Source organism: Cornus florida, unplaced genomic scaffold (genome assembly GCF_030987335.1).
Source record: "Cornus florida cultivar Cherokee Brave unplaced genomic scaffold, ASM3098733v1 CherokeeBrave_3.0.0_Hap2_Chr02, whole genome shotgun sequence".
NCBI classification, from domain to species: Eukaryota; Viridiplantae; Streptophyta; class Magnoliopsida; order Cornales; family Cornaceae; genus Cornus; species Cornus florida.
The window spans coordinates 64895191-64916545 of NW_026775572.1; the positions used below are offsets into that span (position 1 = coordinate 64895191).

At 37.2% G+C, this 21355-nt stretch overlaps 1 protein-coding gene and 1 non-coding gene across 3 annotated transcripts in view; both read left to right on the forward strand.

Annotated features, from left to right (window-relative positions):
• LOC132295170 (uncharacterized) overlaps window positions 1-21355 on the forward strand; it is a 28357-nt gene that overhangs the window by 568 nt on the left and 6434 nt on the right. For both annotated transcript variants that reach the window (XM_059793319.1, XM_059793318.1), the window contains exons 2-9: window positions 128-226; window positions 3822-3953; window positions 5284-6198; window positions 7591-7681; window positions 7776-7849; window positions 9181-10252; window positions 10350-10648; window positions 16894-17000. In XM_059793319.1, coding sequence (XP_059649302.1) covers window positions 128-226; window positions 3822-3953; window positions 5284-6198; window positions 7591-7681; window positions 7776-7849; window positions 9181-10252; window positions 10350-10648; window positions 16894-17000 — 2789 coding nt within the window. The remainder of the gene's footprint in view (window positions 1-127; window positions 227-3821; window positions 3954-5283; window positions 6199-7590; window positions 7682-7775; window positions 7850-9180; window positions 10253-10349; window positions 10649-16893; window positions 17001-21355) is intronic.
• Window positions 19734-19853, forward strand: LOC132298108 (U6atac minor spliceosomal RNA). Its single transcript, XR_009479532.1, has one exon. It is a non-coding gene; the product is annotated as a U6atac minor spliceosomal RNA (small nuclear RNA).

Sequence of the window (21355 nt, forward strand, 5' to 3'; positions counted from 1 at the left end):
AGGAAACAAATGTAAACAATGCGGACATGAATATATTTTATGAAGTCGATGACTTGTAGCTTAATGAATTTTTGCTCAAAGCAATACTTGTGAATTAATGGTGATGACATATATTTTGTTATTACAGGATGTAGCCTGGCTTCCTGCTTGGCTTCAGCAGAACCATGCCGAACCATTCGACGAGCACATCAAGGAAGGAGAAACTCCTTTAGGGCAATGGTTCGAGGTTGATATCTTTCTTCTGAACTTCTTTACTTACCATTTGCTATCCAATCCATACTCACGTTTAAAAAACTGAAGCTAAGTTAGCTCTTCTGCAATCAAGAGATATATGTGTCTAAGGTTTTCTAATAATAACCATAACCTGCGTACTTGAACTTTTTGAGCATAATGCTGACTCAACAGCAGTGACCCCATCCTAGTAGCCTTGTGTAGTTAGATTTTGGAATTGTTTCTGTTTCAGATCTCATTGAAGTTATCTTATTCCACCTTGCCCTTTATGATGAGGTAAATCATTGGATGAGATAGTGGACTTTTTAGATTCTTCTTGTGTAGCTTTTGAGGGATGCGTTCCCCTTTTTAACGCTTCTTTATATATAATCTTGCTTATAAAAAAGAAGAAGAATATGCTCCACAAGATCGGATGGGCCATGATTTTTGCTCTTTTTGAGGTCCTTTATTGGGTCATGATAGAGTCTGCAAGGAGCATGGTTGAGGCTCCGAGAGGTGGTATAGTTGGGAGGCAGGCCTGAGATGCTTGGAGGGTGGCGTCCCTTTGTTTGTGGTGGGGATTATGGAGGGAGAGAAATAAGAGATCCTTCAATGGTGTGGTGACTCCTATTGGAGTGCTCAAATTCTATATTTCATTTATGAAGCATTCCTTGTCCTTCTTGTCATATTCCTATTCCTATAGATAAATTTTGTTTCTTATAAGATATAAACAATACCATTAAAAGAAAGTGAAAATTACAAATCAAACTATCTACTTACAGTAATTTAGATGTAAAATAGTAAAATCAGAATATGCCTACAAGAAACTACGTGGGTAGGAGAGAAAACTAGGGAAAATAGAAGAAATGAACCATATTACACCGGGAAAAATAGTTTTAGAAATAGAGGAGGGATACTTTTTGATAAAAAAAATTAAAATAATATGTTGAAGGTATTATTAGAAAAAGAGATAGGATAATATTAATATAGTTTGTAATGGGAGAAAAATTGTTAAAATAATTAGTGCTTATGCACACCATGTAGGGACTAGATGGAAAAAGTATACAATACCCCGGGGTTACTGGGAATATAGTACCCCAATTTTAATTTGTTGTTTCCTTAAATCAAGGGAAATATGGTGTTTTAGCTTTTAATTGGCCGGGGGTGTTACATAACCGTTACCCCCGGGGTATTGAATATTTTTCCAACTAGATGAACAACTTAAAATATAGTTTTGGCAACATATGGATGAATTAATTCAACAAATACCTGAAAGAGATAAATTACTTATAAGAGGAGACTTTAGTGGTCATACAGGAGAAGTTTGTGGAGGGTATGAAATGGTGCACGGTGGGAATGGATTTGGAGGTAGAAATGATGTGTGGGAGGCTAAACTTTCATCAAAATCAGCAAGTTCATATTCCTCATGTGTGATTATGACACCCTTCAGATGTAGGTTTTCCTTTTTTCTTTCTTAAATTTTTAAAAAATTGGGTTTTCACTAATGACACATGATTTCATCTTTACGGTTTATTGGAGAAATGCTTCATGATAATGGGTTATTATCTGGTAACAAATGCGTCAGTCAGCTGATAAGATTACCGGGAGGGAATCTTAAACTATATACTTTCTATTATTATCATGATTCGAAACAAATAACATAACATGGTTAGTACTGTTTATCATCAGAAAGTTCTGTTTTGTTCCAAGTATATACTAGTTTTATTCAGACTAAATGGTTATACCTAGTGATGGTCCCCCAATGTGGAGTGCTGTGAAGGGAAAACTGGTGACACATCTTACATTTGACAATATTTTTGTATAAAGTGGTTGGTTTCAGACTCAAACCCACATCTTCTTGCTTATCAGCCTACTATTACGCTAAGCAATGAACCCTAGTATTCATGCTAATCGGTGTTTAAAAATCAGATATGTATATATTTTTTTCCTTTTAAAAAAGTTGAACTTAATAGGTGAAATGTCGTGTAGCAGAAAAGAATAGAAAAAGAAAATTTATGTGGTCGACTCCATTCATAAGGGATTAAGGCAAGGATGATAATAGATTGTTAGATTGTAACCCTAAGTCTGACAGAGAGTTGTGCAAGGTCCACGATCTAGACCCAGAGGGGGTGTGAATGGGTTGTGTAGGTTGGATTAACTAATTCTAACAACTTTCTGAATTTAACTAAAAACAGAATATAGATTCAAATCAAAACTAAATAAATAGCTCTTTATAATCCATCAATTAATGAACCAAGTAATAATACAATTTAAAGCAACATTGCATAAAAAGATGGAGACAATTTTATTATGCGGAAATCCCAATTGGGAAAAATAATGGGACTTAGTCCAGACAAACTGAATCCACCATGAGAAAGGGATTACAACCTAGGTTACTAGTTTCTACCTCTTGACATAGATCAATCCACCAAACTCTCCACGAGTGTCCAGGCACACAATCCGCTCGTCAACAAACTTCGCTCCACGAATCCCCTTCTCAAACCAGTGATTAGTCTCCTCCACTAGTCGTCCAAATTAATCTTTCATGAATATATTGATGCAGGTGTTGAATTAGCTTGTTATAGCTCTGTAGCAAATTATTATTTTTTGATAAGTTTATGGCTCTGTAGCAATGATGTCAACACACTTGAATAATACCCACCAAGCTGATGCAAATGATGAATGCTAAAAATAAAATATACAATGTAAAACTTGCAAATATGCTCTCTCTATATAATCTGTGAATGCTCCATATGTCTATATAGTATGTGTGTAATCTGCCCTAGAGTAGTGTGCATATAGGAAAATTAGAGTGTAGAGAGAATAGGAATTCAGTGTTTTAATTTGAAAAGAAAACTGAAGTTCCATATTGCTTGATCGTTCGATTGAACTAGATTCAAAGAGCTTGATCGATAACTCGATCAAATGAACCTCTCTGTAGATTTGTACCTCGAAAGTTTCCAATATGGTAGTTCCAGAATACTTTGCATGCATATCAGAAGGAATTTTATGAATCAAATCAAATAAAATTTTATACCCTTGGTATAGAAGATGCGCTTTTACCCCTGAATGTAGCTTAAATTTCATCTTTAATCGTGTCCAACAGGCCACCAATCATGACACATGTTTGAATCTCTAACTAAACCTAGAAACAAAAACAAAAGTAAAAACTCTAGTTTTGATCTGTGATATTTGCCAAACTAAGTTCTATTGACCTAATTGATAATGATGATGATGAGTTTTTGGTCATGGTAGAAGTTTCGACTCTAAGTCTCCAATGTATTTTAGTTCTGAATGTCTCATTTAGTATTGGTGGATCAGAACCGGAGCTTGATGCACGTAACGTAGTGGCTTGTGTGATAAAAATTGACAAACATATGAGATAAATAGGAGTATCCAAGATGCAGCCTTTTTACTTTAGTATATTGAGTATTGTATATCTTGCAGTGATGAATATGAAATGGTCATTAATAGCATCATGGCTTTGTTATTAACAAAGAAAGTTGTACACGGCATTTGCTGCATTTTGTCATGGGCTTTAAATGATTGCCGGAGAAGTTTTTAAGTGGGTGAAATTTATACTGATGGAAAATCCAAATTGCAATGGACAGGATCAAGATAACGTCATAGCAGGGAAAGATGTGAATCTATCATCAAGTGAAGATGGTAGATACAAGACTTGCCATTTATTCTTATCTGGGGAAGACAATTCGGCAGTTAGTTTTTCCCCATCTTCCAAAAATGTAAGTTCTTAGGCACACATCCTGGAAAACAGAATTATCTTTGCATGTATGTACGTATAGATCTGCATTGTTCAAACTACATAGCATTCTTAGTTAAACTGTGAGTTGTACCATCTCCAATAAAATTTCACATATATATTCTTTTTCATTTTAATCATAATTTATTTATGAAGATCATTATTGATATCCTTATAATTAAAAGTTTCCATGCTCTTGGGAAAGTTTGTTTGTTCTTTTAATTAATTATCACTTCGCAAAGTATAGGATTATTGATATTTTTATCATTAAAAGTTTGTGTGTTTTTGGGAAAGTTCGTTTATTCTTTTGATTAATCATCACTTTGCGAAGTACAGTAACATTATTCATTGCAATATGTTCAATTTTGATGCGGAAATAAGAAATGCAAATATGAAAAGGGAAGAGAGAAAGATGGAGAACACATACATATACATGGTTCAGCACTAAGGCCTACATCCATGGACAAAGAGCCACACCGTGATTGGTGGAGGATTTTGCTCCACTGTTATATAGAAATATTTATAGTTGGAAGGAAATTGACTAGATCACCATGATTGGTGGAGGATTTTGCTCCACAATTATGTAGAAATGTATGTATATTTCAACAAAATAAAAATTAGTGTTTATTTTTTTCATCAACTAGCATTTGATTGTAATCCTCGTATAATTCTTGGAAGTAGTTTTTTTTTTTTTTATTTAAAAAATTTATTAATTTTTTATTTTGCTGAGCAAGAAAAGGGTTTTTGTAGTGCTATATAACGAATCAGAATTATCCTTAAAATTAAAAATTTTTCCAGACTTTTTATTTAGACAAACAAAAGCCAAGATTTCTTTTGTACTTAAATGATTTAACATTATTTCCACATATTCCTCTTTTTGTGGATAGTTTTGAAATTATTCCTCACACTAGTTGTTAACTTGTGGAGTCAAAAAGTTGAACGGGTGAATCAAAAAATAATAACAAAACAACCTTCCTAACTAGTAACTACCTGTTTACGAGTAACAAGAAATGTACGACTTTGGTAGCATTTTTCCCTTTTTGTTGTTTGCTCCTAGGTCATCAATAAGAGACAATGAAAGCTACTTTGTGAAGTCCTGAGGGTGTTGGTTCCTCTCAAATCTTTCTCCGTAACTCTCGCTGATCTTGAAATCTTTGTTGCTGAACTGCACAAACTACATGTTGAGATTTCTTTTGGCTTTATTTTATTGGAGTGAGACCATCTTTTGTTCCTTTATATTTATTGGACAGTTAGTTTCTACCATCTAATCAGATTGCCTCCATCTATGCCTAACTGTTACTTCTATTCAACAGGTTATACATTTTCATCTGCAGCTATCGGTTGATGGTAACATGCCAAGTTCACCTTTGGATGCATCTCAAACGGAGAAGCTTGAATCAAACAATGTTCTGCTGATGCAGCAAGCTCAAACTCCAGCTGGTCAAGAAGAGCATAAAAACCAAGTCAAAATGGATGATAATGCTAGTGTGGCAAATTTGCATCTTTTGAATTCTCTTCGGGAAACATCTGAGTATAGTGGTCAATCTCTTGCTGGTGACAAGGATTGTGTGACAGAGAATGAAGAGAATGTTAAGCATCTCAAAGTTACTGATATCAGTGATGATATCAATGATGCAGTTGAACTCTCTATTGCAGCATCTGAAGCACTGGTCATACATGAAATAGTTAAGAATGGGTCGTCTACAAAAATTTTGCCAGCTGGAGCTTTACTTGAAGTTGCTCTTCGGGTGAAACAAACACGCTTAGAGAGCTTGGAAGAGACTCTCTGTTGCCCAACTGAGGAAATTGATGAGATTGATTTTCTATCAGACTTGGATGAATCCACAATGGCAGATGCATTTGAAGATGTGGGGTTATCAGTTATTGGTGTTGATAATATGGGTTCTTGTGATTCAATATCTCAAGTTAAAGATTCTTTCACCTCGTATAATCATTATGAATGTGACGAAAGTTATAAATATGAAGGACATGGGGCTATGGAAATTGGCTATGATGATATATGTATGGAACAACAGGTGAGAGATGCTCAGGAGATGAATACGCAAGTAAGAAATAACTTGCCATTAGAATCTTTTGATGGTAATCGGGCAAACAAGCTAGTTGATGATCCAGCTTTTGGTTTGACCACCTTTGGTGAGGCATGTCATGATGATCCCATATTGCAGTGTTCATTTGTTGCAAATTCCGACGTTCTAGCTACAACAGAGGTAAAATAAATTGGACCATTCTCTCTGGTTAAATGGAATCTTTTATATTTAACAGTTCAGTGAAAAATAGGTGCACTATAAGTTTAGTATCCTCTCAGATTACATGGTTTTCGCCATCTGCACCCTCCACTTGGTGGCCAAAGAAATGCATAGGTTTGAAATTTTCTTAAAATCATACTTGCCAAAGGTTCAAGGAGCATTAAGGCATCGTTGTCTCCTAGAGATTAAGTTCAAGGCGTGAGCCTGAGCGAAGCAAGTTACATGAATGGTAGAAATATATATTAAACATCTTACTATTCAATATTCCTTGAATGCAACACACCCTAGTCAAAAATTGAAAAAGGGTATTTGTTTGCATATCAGTTAAGAGATCTAACTGAATCATTACAATCAATACATTTGCGTTAAACTAAATCAATTTTATGCAAATGTGCATTGGTAAAAAGGCTAAAATCATGTAGATTTTAATTTCTAAATGATATATTTTTATCATAGTATTTAGAATCATGCAATCGCCATAAGTAGTTTTAAGTGGTCAATCATAAATCCATAAATCCCAAATGCTATCTATTTTGTAATGATTAAACAACATGATCTAACACAGAAGACCATTATGTGATAGAGGTTGTGATACATGGACTTTTATGTTCCCCTCAATGTTTCCATGTCAACATGAAATAATATGGTATGGGTATATGATATGTTTTGAAACATGAACTTATATTGGATGTCCCTGCCTTCTACATATGATGTTGGGGAAAAAAAAAAAAAAAAGAGAAAAGAAAAGCTCAAATTTGATAGCAAAGTTAGAACCCCTTTACACCATATTCCATGTAACTTAAATTATAATTGAGCATATTCTCAAAGAACAACAATATCATACATTACCAACATGAAATGTATTTGAGTGTGCAGGACATGTTTACGTTCATGTACCTGAGACATTTCAAGCCAAGTTCCTGTACTTTAGGATTTTGGATCTAGGAAGGTTTGACACTAAGGCACAAACCCCGAGTCCGTGAACAAGCATGGTAATCAATTCCTTACCAGGGGAAACAAAAAAGAATATCAATCAATTGGCATTGTATTTTATTTTTTTAAAAAATGATGTGATTGAATGATTTAAAAGTAAATATGGGCTTTATCCAAGTGTGAAGTCAAGTAACAAGCATCCATATGGGGGCTTTAGGTTTGCGCCTGACTTAATTAGACTTGATGTCATATGGTAGATATGGTTATATGGGTGAGCCTTGACCAACCTAGGACATTTTTGGGCCTAGGCCTGCCTTGAGAAATTATGCTTGAAGTTATTATGTATGGTAGATTTTTCACTTTAGTTTAGTAAGACAGACATTGAGAGAGTTGGAGAGATAATACTCGCTTGGCTTGCAGAGATCCGGCTTTTCCATGGGGCGTCTGACTTCATTTCAGCCTCAACCAAATGTAAACTCTTCTAGTCAGGTTTGGAGTTCTGAAAATGCTGGTGAGGTTCTGCTATCTTTTTCCGTGTCTCTTTCCTGGAATACTAGTTATGTATGCTTATTTTTTTAAATTTTTTCTTTTCTTTCACCCTACAGAAAAAGATGATCAACTAACAAATGTAGTTCCAGACAGATTCCAAAGCCGCTGGTTAGGTGGTTGGACATGGAAGGTGATCATTTATATATCTATTGAATTCGAATTCATTTAGTTTCCTCATAATTCCATCCGCACCCCGTCTTTTGCATCAGGCTTATCTTTAAGGGACATTCTTTGCTTCAACGGGAGTTGAATGTCTTGATGGCATCATTTGTCCTGTAAATTGAAAAGAAACAATTCTTAGCATGCCACCTTAAAATGCTCTCTTATTGAAATGCCTAGCCACTTAATTTCATTGAAATGCTCTCTTATTGATGCAAGTCCACAACCAAATAATGTTTCATCCATAACTCAAGAGAACGCCTGTTCCAGATCTGTTCGTGATGTCAATGAAATTAAGTGGCTAGGGTTTTATAATGAATTTTGTCTCGAATGGTAAATCGATCTACAATCGGGTCAAATAGGAGTCATCCATTTGAAGGTCGATTCTGACCTTAAAAGGGGTAAAATAAGGCTTTTAAAATTTTTAAAGTCGCGTGTGTGTCGTGACACTTTGCCGTTGTATTTCTTACGAAAGTCATAAGGAGGGTAGCAAGTTGCAAGTTTTCTATTCTTATAAAAAAAAAAAAAAAAAAAAATTCAAGCTTTCTATAATTGAGGGGGACAAATTTAAGCACAGGGGGCCATTTGCAAGAAAATAATAGTTGAGGGGTGTTTTTTTTTGCAGTTAACCCTTCGTATCCCAAGCTTCCTCATCAATTCTAAACATGCTCATCCAAACTTTTAAGTTAATAGGGATTTTCAGGCAATGTAAGCTAGTAATTAACCTACTAATATCCTAAGTTTCAAAATCACTTGCCATTCCTAAAATGTGTGATCAAGAACCTCTTGAAGGATCCAATTGATGCAATTTTGCCTTCATCTTCAATCCTCAATCGAAGTGTAATTAACTTTTCCCTAAAAACCATCTACTCTAAAAGCTTAAGCTATTAGAGGAGGTGTAACTGTAATATTTAAATCCTTCACCATGCCCCTCATGTGTGGCCTTCTTCTGGTCTAACATGTGTTTCAATTTTAATTGTGAGGGTGACGGTGAGGTTTGAACACATGACCTTGCCTGCACTGATACCATGTTAACAACCATCTACTCTAAAAGCTTAAGCTGTTAAAGAAGGTGTAACTTTAATATTTAAACCCTGAACGCTAACAAAATGTTTATTCATAAAATACGCCTACACTTGAACACCATCAATTTATTTATGCACAAAATATGTTAGCACTTTGCATAATCCAAACACGATTCTCAGTTAAATCCTTATATTTAGATCTTTCATTTAATAATTTCTTTCATTAATTTCATTTTTCTGATAAAATTTTATTTTTCCATTAATTTTCTTTCCCCAGAAGGATTTAAATGCTTCTGCACCAATGGAACATAATAATGCTAAAAGTATCCCTGAATTTTTTGTTGGTGAGAAAAGCTATCTGTCGGAATCTGCTGATTTTGCCCCAGATGAGAACTCTTTTGTGCAGAAACAAGATAAAGGGTCCAACATGACCTCTCAGCCAAGCATAGCTTTTGAAGATTTATGTAATAGAACTAATGAGGATATATTGCTTTCACAGGATGTTGTGAGATCTTCTAGTTTATCCTTGATTGATCCTCTTTGTTCAGTTGTCCCATGCAGTATCTCATCACCCTGTTCCACTATAGCTCAGAATCCAAATAACAATGTTGATGCTGAAAAGTGCTTCAGCCCTGTGGCAGAACTTCGTTTTGAGAATATGCAGAGGACCTCAAGTCTAAATGTTGAGTTTGTTCATGGGAAAGGGAAAGTAGTCCCAAAGATTAATGGTGAAGGCTCTCAGATCACAGTTCACAGGCAATTGGCCTCACTTAGAACGTTTAGCATGCTGTTTCCTAGATGTGATGACTTTCAGGAGACGGAAAATATTTATCATAGTAGATCATTCCAATTAAACTGCATGGGATTGCTTTCCTCTGAGCAAAATATGGTCTGCAAGAAGGGTTCAACAGGATCACCATCTTTCAAGTCTATACTTAAGTGTACTACTGCAAGAAGGGTTGAGGAAAATCATGAGAATCCAGTTACAGATTTAACAAATCAGAAGATAAATCAAGATGAAACTGCAAAAGATGGGGCTGCATTACAGGTTCATATGCAGAAAGAAGGGAACTCGCCTTTTATTTTAAAAGGAGGAACATGCTGTCAATTTCAGGATTCTAAACATATTTTACACGGTTTCAGTGGAGAGGAAAATTTAGAATGGACTAAGGTACCAGAAAGTGATTTTTGGCTTCTGCAGAGAAAGAGCATCCAAAATAGGCAGTCTAAACGCAAAATTCTCCGTGATAATGAAATTCCAGCACGAAAGCGAGTTCGTTTCCTTGACGCTGATATTAAGCTTATGCAGAAGAAGAGCCTTCAAAAGCTTCAATACGTGTACAGAAAGGGCAAGACTTAAAAATACTGGTGTTTTATTTGACTTCTAAATTCTTATACCTTGTGAGGGTTATACCCAATTGTGTAACATTGTTTAAATTTATGTAGGCTCAACTACCAGGACTGGTAAAAGGTTGAAATATTCCAATCTGCACTCTAAATTTAGAGATCAAGAAGCAAAAAGAGGTCGAACAAATTGTCTGAACAAGGATGGGAAGATATTGATATTTCAAAATATGGAATTCTTGCTTACAGGACTCTCTGGTCATAAGGAAAAGGAAATAGAGGGTCTAATTAGGAAATATGGTGGTATAGTTCTCTCTGATATTCCTTCTCCAAATCCAAGGGGGAAAAAAAATTCGAAATTCAATCATCAGCAGCTTCCTGTTGTTCTATGTTTCAAAAAGGTTGGTTCCTGAAAACTAAAAACTTCTCTGTTTACTTTTGAGTTTCCTTATCCTTTGACATGGTGTATGTCTCTGAAACTTGTCATGCCCGAACTAGAATTATTGGGTTAATTGTAAAGAATTAGTCAAATGAGTTCAATTTTCTTGCCCTGTTTTGTCAATTTTCCAGGTGGGTATAACAATTAAAAAAAAAAAAGGGTGCTGAACCTGTATATATATGCTACTGCATGGATACAAAAACATTTTCCCAAATTGACCTTTGTTTTCATATGCTGATCTTTCACCTTTACGTTTTCATACCATTTACAAAAACTCCAGGGTAAATGTCATAGCTAAGCATTGTTAACTATGCTGACATGGAGTATAAAGAAAAAAAAAAGTATTATTTTCTAAGCATCCTTAATTCCACTGACTTGGATTCTATAGATTCCAAAAATTGTATGGATGAGTCAGCAATTAGGACTTTATGATATACTTTTCCAACTAGAAAGTTCTTCCTAAATATTTCTTGCACTTCATGTTCTTTATTGACATGCAGATCTCTTTTACTCTTTTACACATTAGAGAACATCCCAAGAAATGCTTCTTGAATTCCCTCTTGAATTAATCCAAACTCAATGGTGCACTTGCCTTTATTTACGCCAACATGCCTCTGACGCTTTCAAAGAGTCTTAATATTGATGGTCACTAGGTTAATTTTCAGGGGCTCGTTTGCTATAGTGATTGCCTCAAAATTCTGCTTCAACTTCCGCAGTAAGTTTTAAAGCTTCCTAGCGTAGCATCTCTAGACCCATCATACTATTGAGCTTTGGGACATGGAGTCTACGTTTTCCACGTGTAAAAACAGCCTCCATGCTAATCACCTTCTTGTATAGATCTAGATTAGAATGAACTTTCTAGTTGCTATATGATAGTGCTTAGCTCTAGTTGAACATACGCCCAAGGGTTGGCCTGGCAGATTTAAGAGCTTTGAGCTCCTGTCAAACATTGCTGTGAGCCCTTTATTACTTGATCATTGCGTCAAAATGCTTCTTCCACTTCCATAGGAAGTTGTAAACAGTGTTGTTAAAGGCGCGCCTGAGCGCGCGCCTAGGCGCGCCTAGGCTCGAGGCACAGGTCTAGCGCCTGTTGTCATCTCAGGCTCACTGATGTTTACTAGGCGCGCGCCTCAGTTGTGCGTCATCCTATTTGTTAGGTTGTGCCTAGGCGCGCCTCATTGTTTTTTTTTTAAAAAATAATTATTCTATTTCTTAAGCCAAAAAGGGTACTTTTGGAAACTTAATAAACTAATAAGAAAGCCTAAGCTTCTGAAAGAAGGAACTTTTGTTCAAAAGAATAAACAAATAAGAAAGGACAAGAGTCAAAGTGTGAACATAGAAAGAGTGAGACTACAAGACCAACGACAAAGCCCTAGTTGCAGAGACAAACGATGAAGCCATGTCAGTTCTTTCTTCTCTCTCTTCTCCTCTACTTCTCTCTCCTCTCATCTTTGCTTACTTCTCTCTCTTCATCTAGTTCTCTTCTCTCTGTCTGCCTTTTTCTTTTTTTTTGGGCTCTGTTTTTCCTACCTTTTTCTTCACACTTTCTCTCTCTTCTCATCTACTTATCTCACTTCATCTACTTCTTTTGTCTTTGCATCTTTTTTTTTTTTTTTTTTTGTTAATAGATTTATTTCTTTTTGTGCCCTGTTTTTCCGTTCAAAAAAACAAATTCTGTTTTGCCTTTTAAGAAAACAAATTTGTGCTTTATTTTTATGGTTTATGCTTATATGGTTGATGGATTTACTTTTTTATATTTGATATTAATTTTTTAGAATATTGATACGACTTATGAGATATGAATGCTTTTATGGTAGTTTAGAATTTCAATTGTCCGCCTCACTTCACTCAGGCGCGCCCCTCACCGTGCGCCTCGTGCCTAGGTTCCAAAGGACCTCTAGCGCCTTGGTGCGTCTTGAGCCTTTAATAACACTGGTTGTAAAGCTCCCTAGCGCTAGCTTCTCTAGACCCATCATACTATTGGGCTTTGGGACATGGAGTCTATGTTTTTTTTGTTTTTTTGATAAGTAAGATTTCATTAAAACAAAGCGCTCAAGAGGGAAGCACTCCCAAGGAATACACAAGACGCCAGCTTCCATGGTAATCACATTCTTGCATTGATGTAGATTAGAATGCACTTTCCAGTTGCTATCTAATAGTGTTTAGCTCTAGTTGAACATACACCCCAGCGTCGGCCTGGTGGATTACCTCAATGCCCTATTCTAGAGAGCTCTGAGCTCCCTTCAAATACCGCTGAGAGCTCTTTATTGCTTGATTTAATTCAACATCCTCCAACCCATTAAGATGACGGCCACTTCCTCAAGTTGGGTCTATACCTTGGACGTGGGGGCATAACTGCATAAGTTCAAGCTTGATTTGGTATCCTTTGGCTCATTTCTTTGCTTTGTGTTTGGGGTTACAACATTCCTTCTCATGGTCCTGGGAATGCTCTTTGATAATATGTTTTTAATTTAAAAGAGTACTACAACTGCCAAAATATTGCTGCCTTGAAAATGAGATGGCATTCATTTATTTAGGTCTTGGCCTTTACAATAAACAGTTTATGTCTATACAGGGTCATCAATACAAATGGTTATAATCAATTTAGATGAGGAAGCAGAACTTTTTCTCTTTCTTATAAGAGATATGTAGGATTTTATTCTTTTTTTTTTTGATAAGTAAGAATTTTATAAAAAAGCGCTCAAAAGGGGATCGAATCCTATGAAAACAAAAGGCCACAAAACGCCTCAAGCCTTCAAAGAGGCCAAAAAAAAAAAAAACAATCTCCTCAACAGAACGATAGTCTCTCCCTGAGACCCAACAAAAAAGAGTGGAAATAATGGAGAACTTAAACATAGGCATAGGTTTCTCCTTGCCATCGAAATATTTCCGATTTCTTTCGAGCCAAATGCACCACCAAATACAGAGAGGGGTAGCCCTCCAAGCATCCCGAATGAGGGCCCCAACTGAGACACCTCTCCAAGCCTCAATTAACTCTCTAGAGGTACAGGGCATAACCCATGGGACCCCAAATAATCCAATCATCAAATCCCAACAATCTCTGGCCATACTGCAATGTAACAGAAGGTGATCCACTGTCTCCTCATCGCCCCGACACAAGTAACAACGATTAATAACTACCTGATTCCTCCTCCTCAAATTATCCTGGGTTAAAATCCTACCCAAGACAGAAGTCCAAGCAAAGAAAGCCACCTTAAGGGGAGCCTTGGAGCGCCAAATAGCCTTCCAAGGGAAAAGGACCACCATTGCCAACAGTAAGGCACCTGAAAGAGGACCTCACCTCGAAACGACCCTTAGAATGAGGACTTCAAAGCCAACAATCAGACTCCTCATGAGAAATCACCTCACGATACATTAACTCCAAAAAACGAGTGACCTCCTCAATCTCCCAATCCTGAAAATGCCTTCTAAACTGAACATCCCAAGTTAGTCTTCCGTTATCAAGATGATAACAGTCAACCACCAAGGCCTGTCTATCAGAAGGAATCCTGTAAAGCCGTGGGACAGAAAGAGCAAGGGGAAGCTCCCCGCACCAAAGGTCTTCCCAAAATCTGATCCTCCTACCATCCCTGATCTGAAAACGAACATGCTTGCAAAAAACATCCCATCCCTTTCGAATGCAAGTCCAAACCCCTACACCCCTAGGACCACGCACCTCAAGGGAACACCATCCACCACTGCTTTCCCTAAACTTGCTGGCAATAACTTTCCTCTAAAGCCACTGCCTCTCAACCCCAAATCTCCAGAGCCATTTCCCAAGCAGAGCCCTATTGAAAGGCAATGACCTTTTAATTCCTAAACCTCCACTCCGAAAAGGACAACACACTTGCTCTCAACGAACCAGATGGTACTTGAACTCCTCTCCCCCCCCCCCCCCCCCAACCCCCCCCAAAGAAAATTATGCTGCAGACTCTCAATTCTTTCAGCCACCGAAGAAGGAATCTGAAAAAGAGAGATGAAATAGGTGGGAAGGCAAGAGAGAGTGCTCTTAATCAGAGTGACCCGTCCCACTTTGGAGAGGTACTGCTTCTTCCAACCGCCAGCCTCTTCTCAAATCTATCCACCACCGGATCCCAACTCCCCACACATCTCGAAGGAGCACCCAGAGGTAAGCGTAAGTAAGAAATGGGAAAAGAGCCAGTGCGACATCCAAGGATCTTAGCAAACATCTCGATATCAGGAACATCCCCAATCGGCACTAAAACACTTTTTCCGACATTCACCTTAAGCCCAAAGACAACTTGGAACCAAATCAAAACGCATCTCAAGTCTCATTTGGGACGCGTCAGCATCACAAAGAACCAAGGTATCATCCGCAAACATCAAATGAGAAATCTCCAACTAACAAGCGACATCTCTACCCATCAGAAAGCCTCTCAACAAACCTAACTCAACAGCCCTTTTCAACAACCTGCTAAGCGCCTCCATCACCAAAAGAAAAAGGAAAGGAGAGAGCGTATCCCCCTGTCTCAATCCCCTCGAACTAGAGAAAAACCCCGTTGGAGCTCCATTCACAAGGACAGAGAAGTGCACACTAGAGATACAGAAAAGAATCCATCTCCTCCATCTCCCCTTGAACCCCATCCTCTCCATCAAGTAGAGGAGGAAACTCCAACTCACATGGTCGTACGCCTGCTCAATGTCCAGCTTGCATAAAACACCCGGAACCCCACTGCTCAACCTGGAGTCCACACATTCACTGGCAATAAGAACAGAGTCCAAAATCTGATGGCCCCCCACAAAAGCATTATGAGAATCAGAGATGATGCCATCCAGGACCTTCCTTAGCCTAGAAGCCAAAACTTTAGCAATCAACTTGTAAAAACATCCCACCAAACAAATAGGACGAAAATCCCTAACATCCAGCGCCCCTCCCTTTTTGGGAATAAGGGCAATGAAAGTGGCATTCAAACTCTTCTCAAAAGAGCCATGAGAATGAAAGCGTGAAAAGAGCCCATAACATCCTCTCGGACCACCTCCCAGCATTCCAAAAGGAATCTCATGGAAAAACCATCTGGACCTGGGGCTTTATCCCCGTTGCAGCTCTTCAAAGCAGAAAAAACTTCCTCTTTAGAGAAAGGCACTTCCAAAACAGAACTCTCCTGAGCTAAAAGTAAAGTGGCCATAAGTCTTAAAATCATCTTTAATGGGGGAAGGTCGGAATAAATGTTGATGGTTGTTCACTAGATAATATAGGTCAACTAGGTACTGGGTCTATGCTTGGGATCATGAATGGAAATCCGCTGATATATTCTAGGGTGGGGCATTATCGTAATTATCAGTTATTTAGTAATAAAAGTATATGTGGTTGTAGAGATGAGAAAATTTACCATTCTCTTTAGTCCTTTTAAGTCTCTCTCTCTCTCTCTCTCTCATTCCTCCGACCCTAATCTCAATTCATATCACATTCCAACTTAGTATCTGAGCATCTAATTGGAGTTCCAAGGCCATCAGAACATTTTGGAGCTTTTTAAAAATCGTCACAAGTGTGCTGACATAAGCATCTGCACAATGATATCATGCTGATCCATCTGTACATTCAGGACTGGATGAAATCAACATGGATTGATTCGTTTCTTCATTCTACCATTTGTTACAGCTATTTTATGGTTCAAATATGTCCTATGGGGTGCGTCTAGGCCCTGTTAGTTCCCTCGGGGTTTTCATTGCATGACGATCGCATTTCATAGGTGTTTTAGACTGATCTATGGTGCGGCTGATATAGTCATACTAACATACTTCTTTTTTTTTGTTATGGATATAGAATTATGCTGTCATTACACTTCAAAACTGATTTGACTGTCTGCCTTTATTTTAATTAGTATTTGTTCATATTTTTCTGGGGGAGTGCATGTTTAATTTTGTATTACTTAGTTCATGCTGATAATTCAATGAATTTGTTAATGTCTAAACTAATATAAAACTCAGACATTTGAGAAGGTCTCAGAAGTTGTCAAACTTTGACCCTGAGATGGTACTTTGGTTGGTTTGGAAGTATATAATTCATGTAAGGTTGTTGTTCTGTGGATTTGGATTGCATAATTACTGGTTTTAATGTTTTGAATCTATAATGCTGTTGTCTCTCCTTGTGGGCAATGTCTGTTGCATTTTGTTATTTTCAATTTTCATTTTTATCTGGTCAATGACTGGTCTGTAATTTTGGACGGATTTTTCACATTTTATCAGCTACAGACCACCAAGTTCCTGTATGGCTGTGCAGTGAATGCCTCCATTCTGAAAGTTAATTGGCTTACCGATTCAATTGCTGCGGGTTCTGTCTTACCACCTGAGAAGTATGTTTTCTATATATGCCCTGTGTTCAGACGTTTTCTGCTGGAATTCATTAATCCTACTTTTCATGAGTGTAAAATGTAGTTCTACTTTTGTATTGCTTCTCAGACTTTCTTGCAGCTAATTATTAACTGCAAATCAGTAAAAAATGAAGCTTTTATCTTGATTGCCTTGTAGTTAATTTCTTAGAGCTTGAAAAGTTGTTGATGCTAGAAATTTTAGGACAAAAAAATAAATGGAGAGAAATGGCGTCAGTAAGCTTGAAATTTGCTAAATAGAAGCAAAAAGTGTCATAAACAGAGGCAGTACTGTCAGTACACATGGGCAATGCATTCTCAACAAGAAACGCCACTATGGGAAAAATATTATAATTGGGGGAATGAGAGGGAATTTTGATGCTCATACCAGGGCCTTTTTTCATAGGTGATATGAGTTCATAAATAATACAATCTACAAAAGATCTCAAGGATTGTTGTGGCCATATTGGACATGTGTCTGATATGTCGCACAAGTATCCAGAATACAAAAAAGCAGGGTGTTCATTTGATCCGCCAATCCATGAATCTGATCTGATTCGATCCAATCTGATCTGTGTCCACACGGATCAGTTTTTTAGCCCCACGCTTTGGGTATGAATTAGAAATCCGCAGGATCGATTCGGTTAACGTATTAGGGCCTTTAAAATCTGAATTGATCCGTCCAACCACCTCAACATGGCTTTTTATAAGCCTCATGGTTGATAGTTTCTGATGATAGCTAATCATCTTTTAACAACAAAATGGTCTTAACTCAAAATTTATGATATGTAAAAGTAAACATCCTGATGCCAATATTAAAACCCTTATTAATACATTAAGATTCAAGCTATTTATATCAATACATTATATATATATATATATATATATATATATATATATATATATAATGTATTGATATAAATAGCTTGAATCTTAATGTATTAATAAGGGTTTTAATATTGGCATCAGGATGTTTACTTTTACATATCATAAATTTTGAGTTAAGACCATTTTGTTGTTAAAAGATGATTAGCTATCATCAGAAACTATCAACCATGAGGCTTATAAAAAGCCATGACCCAGAACTTCATCTTAAAACTTAAGTGCCTATAGTTGAGGTGGTTGGATGAAATAAAAGGAATGGAGAGAAGGAAATAGTTTATCGCATGTTTGGTTTTCTTTTCTTTTTAAAGAAAAAAATAACGAGCAAAAGGAAAGGAGAAGGAAAATTTTCTCAATTTCTTAAATATTGGGTTGTTTAAAAAAACCTAATCTGTAGAACCGATCCAACCCAATCCGATATTTCACGGATTGGATCGGTTTGGATTGAGCCTCCCATGGATCGTATTGGTTTCAATTTTCACCAATCCATTGGGATCAGATTGTATTAGTTTGATGCCTGATTCGATCCTATCCGTGGTCACCCCTACAACAAGGTATGGGATACGCCAAAGATACATTGGTTATCTTTGTAAATATTTTTTCTGAAAAGTAGAGTCTCATATGTAATTCTAGAAACCTTCTGGTTTAAAGGGAAATAAAATAAAAAAGGGCTTAAGAGGCCATCATTCCCAACATGGTTCATTCAAGGCTGTTTTCTCGGCTTAACCTTCAAACTTCAAAACATAGAAGGCGGCAGAGAGAAGAAGAGGAGGAGGAGCAGCACGAAGAAGAAAAAGAGAAGGAAAAGAAGAAAGGGAGAGGAAGAAGAACCACATAATATCTAAGATTACAAGAGGTTTTTCCAACCTTTTAGTCTTTTAAGTTCTAGGGTTAGGTTTTCATTTCTTTTCTCCTCCCTACTCAAATTAGGGTTTTTATTTCTCTATATCTTTATATTTTTGTTTTGTTGGACAAATATGTGTATTTGACTATTTGCAAGGGGAGAGATTAAAGTTGTGATAGGTGAGAGTTTGGATGGGTTGTGGAAATTATGTTTTCACAACTGAGTTCATGGGGAGTGGTGCAAGTTGTTAATTAAGGGCAAGAAAATTGAGAGATTGAGGATGCTTTTCTAGAAGAATTTTCAGGATTGGGAGATTGAGGATGCTTTTGGTTTTTGGAGCTGATTTATCGCCAAGAGATTGTGATTGAGGTTTCTGACCTTTGGTTCCCACTTCTCAGAGTCGCTTTGATGCTAGGTCTTTTTATTGGTGTCTTTCGGATGCCCCAGGGCCGCCCTTTCCATGGAGGGTTATTTGGCATTCGAAGGCTCCTCTCAAATTGGCGTTCTTTGAGTGGATTTTTAATTTGGGGAAGATCTTGACCCAGGATAACCTGAGGACGAAACAGATTTTTGATCAATTGGTGTTACATGTGCAAGAATGATGAAGAAACGGTTGATCACCTTCTTTTGCATTGTCCAGTGGCTCGGGATTGTTGGATTTTGTTGTTGGGTTTGTTTGGGTTTCAGTGGGTTATGCCCAACTCTTCCAGAGACATGGTTAAGGCTTGGAGAGGTTGTATAGTGGGGGCCCAAGTTTGTGATTTCTGGAGGGTTACGCCTTTGTGCGACTGGTGATGTTTATGACTTCAAAGAAGTAGAAGATCCTTCAAAGGAAAGGAGAATACTATAGGAAAATTGAAGTTCTCCATTATTAGTACCCCATTTTGTTGGGTTCTAGGGAGAAAGTGTAAATCTATGGAGGAGCCGGTAGATCTTTTGGACTCTTTGAGGGTTTAGGGCCTTATTTGGCCTTGTGTAGCTTTTGAGGGATGGTGTTCGTAGAAAGGAGAGATGGTTGGCATCTCCCCTGACAGGGAACAACTTTTGGGCTTACCTGTTAACACATCCAGTTAAGGCTACCCACTTCAGTGAATCTATAACCCAATTTTTTACGCATCAAAAAAAAAAAAAAATTGTGTAGCTTTTGAGGGATGCTTTCCCCTTTTGAACTCTTTTTATACAATCTTTACTTATCAAAATAAAAAATAAAAAATAAAATTGGGGCGTTTTGGATGGGCGCTTTTGGGCATTCTCTCTTTCTCTCTCTCCCTCTCTCATGAGGTATAAATTAGACATGTATCTCCAAAAGTGGAGAACTTGAAAAGTAATTAGGTTTAGTTCCTTATTTTTGCAGTTAGCCACAGTGAAATGAGTACCCTCTTGCTGAGTAATCAATAATCATATACTCCTTCATAGATTAAATAAGCCTGAAAATAGTCCCATAGATTTCTTATTTTCTTGTAACAAATTAATTGTTATCAGTATTTAGAAGTACACTTATCGAAGCCACAACACTGGGAAATATTAATAGCAATTCTCCTAGGTGGTGCTACTATGCAGGACACGAACTACATGACTCAAAAATGAACAAGTCGCTGCGTAAGTGTCCTACATACACTTCATGAAACATGCTCCCCATAATAATTCTTGAAAAATCCACAATTGGTATCCTCTGATACCAATTGAGGGATAGGACCGTAACCCTAGGCGCTAACAGTTAAATCACCATGGCCTGAATAACCAAAATTTAAATTATAACAAGTTTAGCGTGTAAAAATAGGCATGGTGCAGAATAGCAAGCATAAAAAGCATCCACACAGGAGTACCAATTTTTACGTGAAAACATCTAAAGGAAAAGCCAGGGGACTTAGTCCAGAAAAATCAAATCCACTATTATAAGAAAGAATTACGGATCTACGTTTCAAACTCTAAACCTAGAATCACTCAGTTACCTTTAACTTTAACTCACACCAAACGTTCTCCTAGAACTCTGTTGCTGTCAGTCAATGATTATAATACTCACGCGATCCTTTAATCCATGTTTTGATCTCCATAACTAGTTGTCCAATCATCTCAGGATGTGTGGAAGTTGTTGAAGTATTGAACTTGTTATAGCTCTGGGATTATATGATCAACAAGCAAAAACACTCACCATCATGATGAAAGCAAGAAACAAAGTACTAGCAACTGGATTGCTAGGATGCACTCAAATTTTCCTTTCACTACTATGGAATGCCCAAAGTTTGCTTGATGACATTTTCTTAAGGCATAGGGTCTTAGTATAGAGCTTGCAGGCTGAATGATTAGAGTTTGAATCTATTTTCGGAATTGCCATTTCGCAGGCTTTGAGCAATCCAAAACAGGTTCGATGATTGAATCTAGTCTAGTGAGTTTAATGCTTGAATCACCTGGTTACGTCTAAGGCAAACTCATAGCAGACATTCTCCTAGAACTTTGTTGCTTTCAGTCAATGAATCTTCTCTTCAATCCATGCCTCGATCTCCATAACTAGTTGCTCAATCAACTTAGGTTGTGTGGAAATTGATGTTGGAGCGGAGCCAATGAGGGAAATAGCGAGCAAGAAACTGAGTACTAGCAACGAGATTGCTAGGAT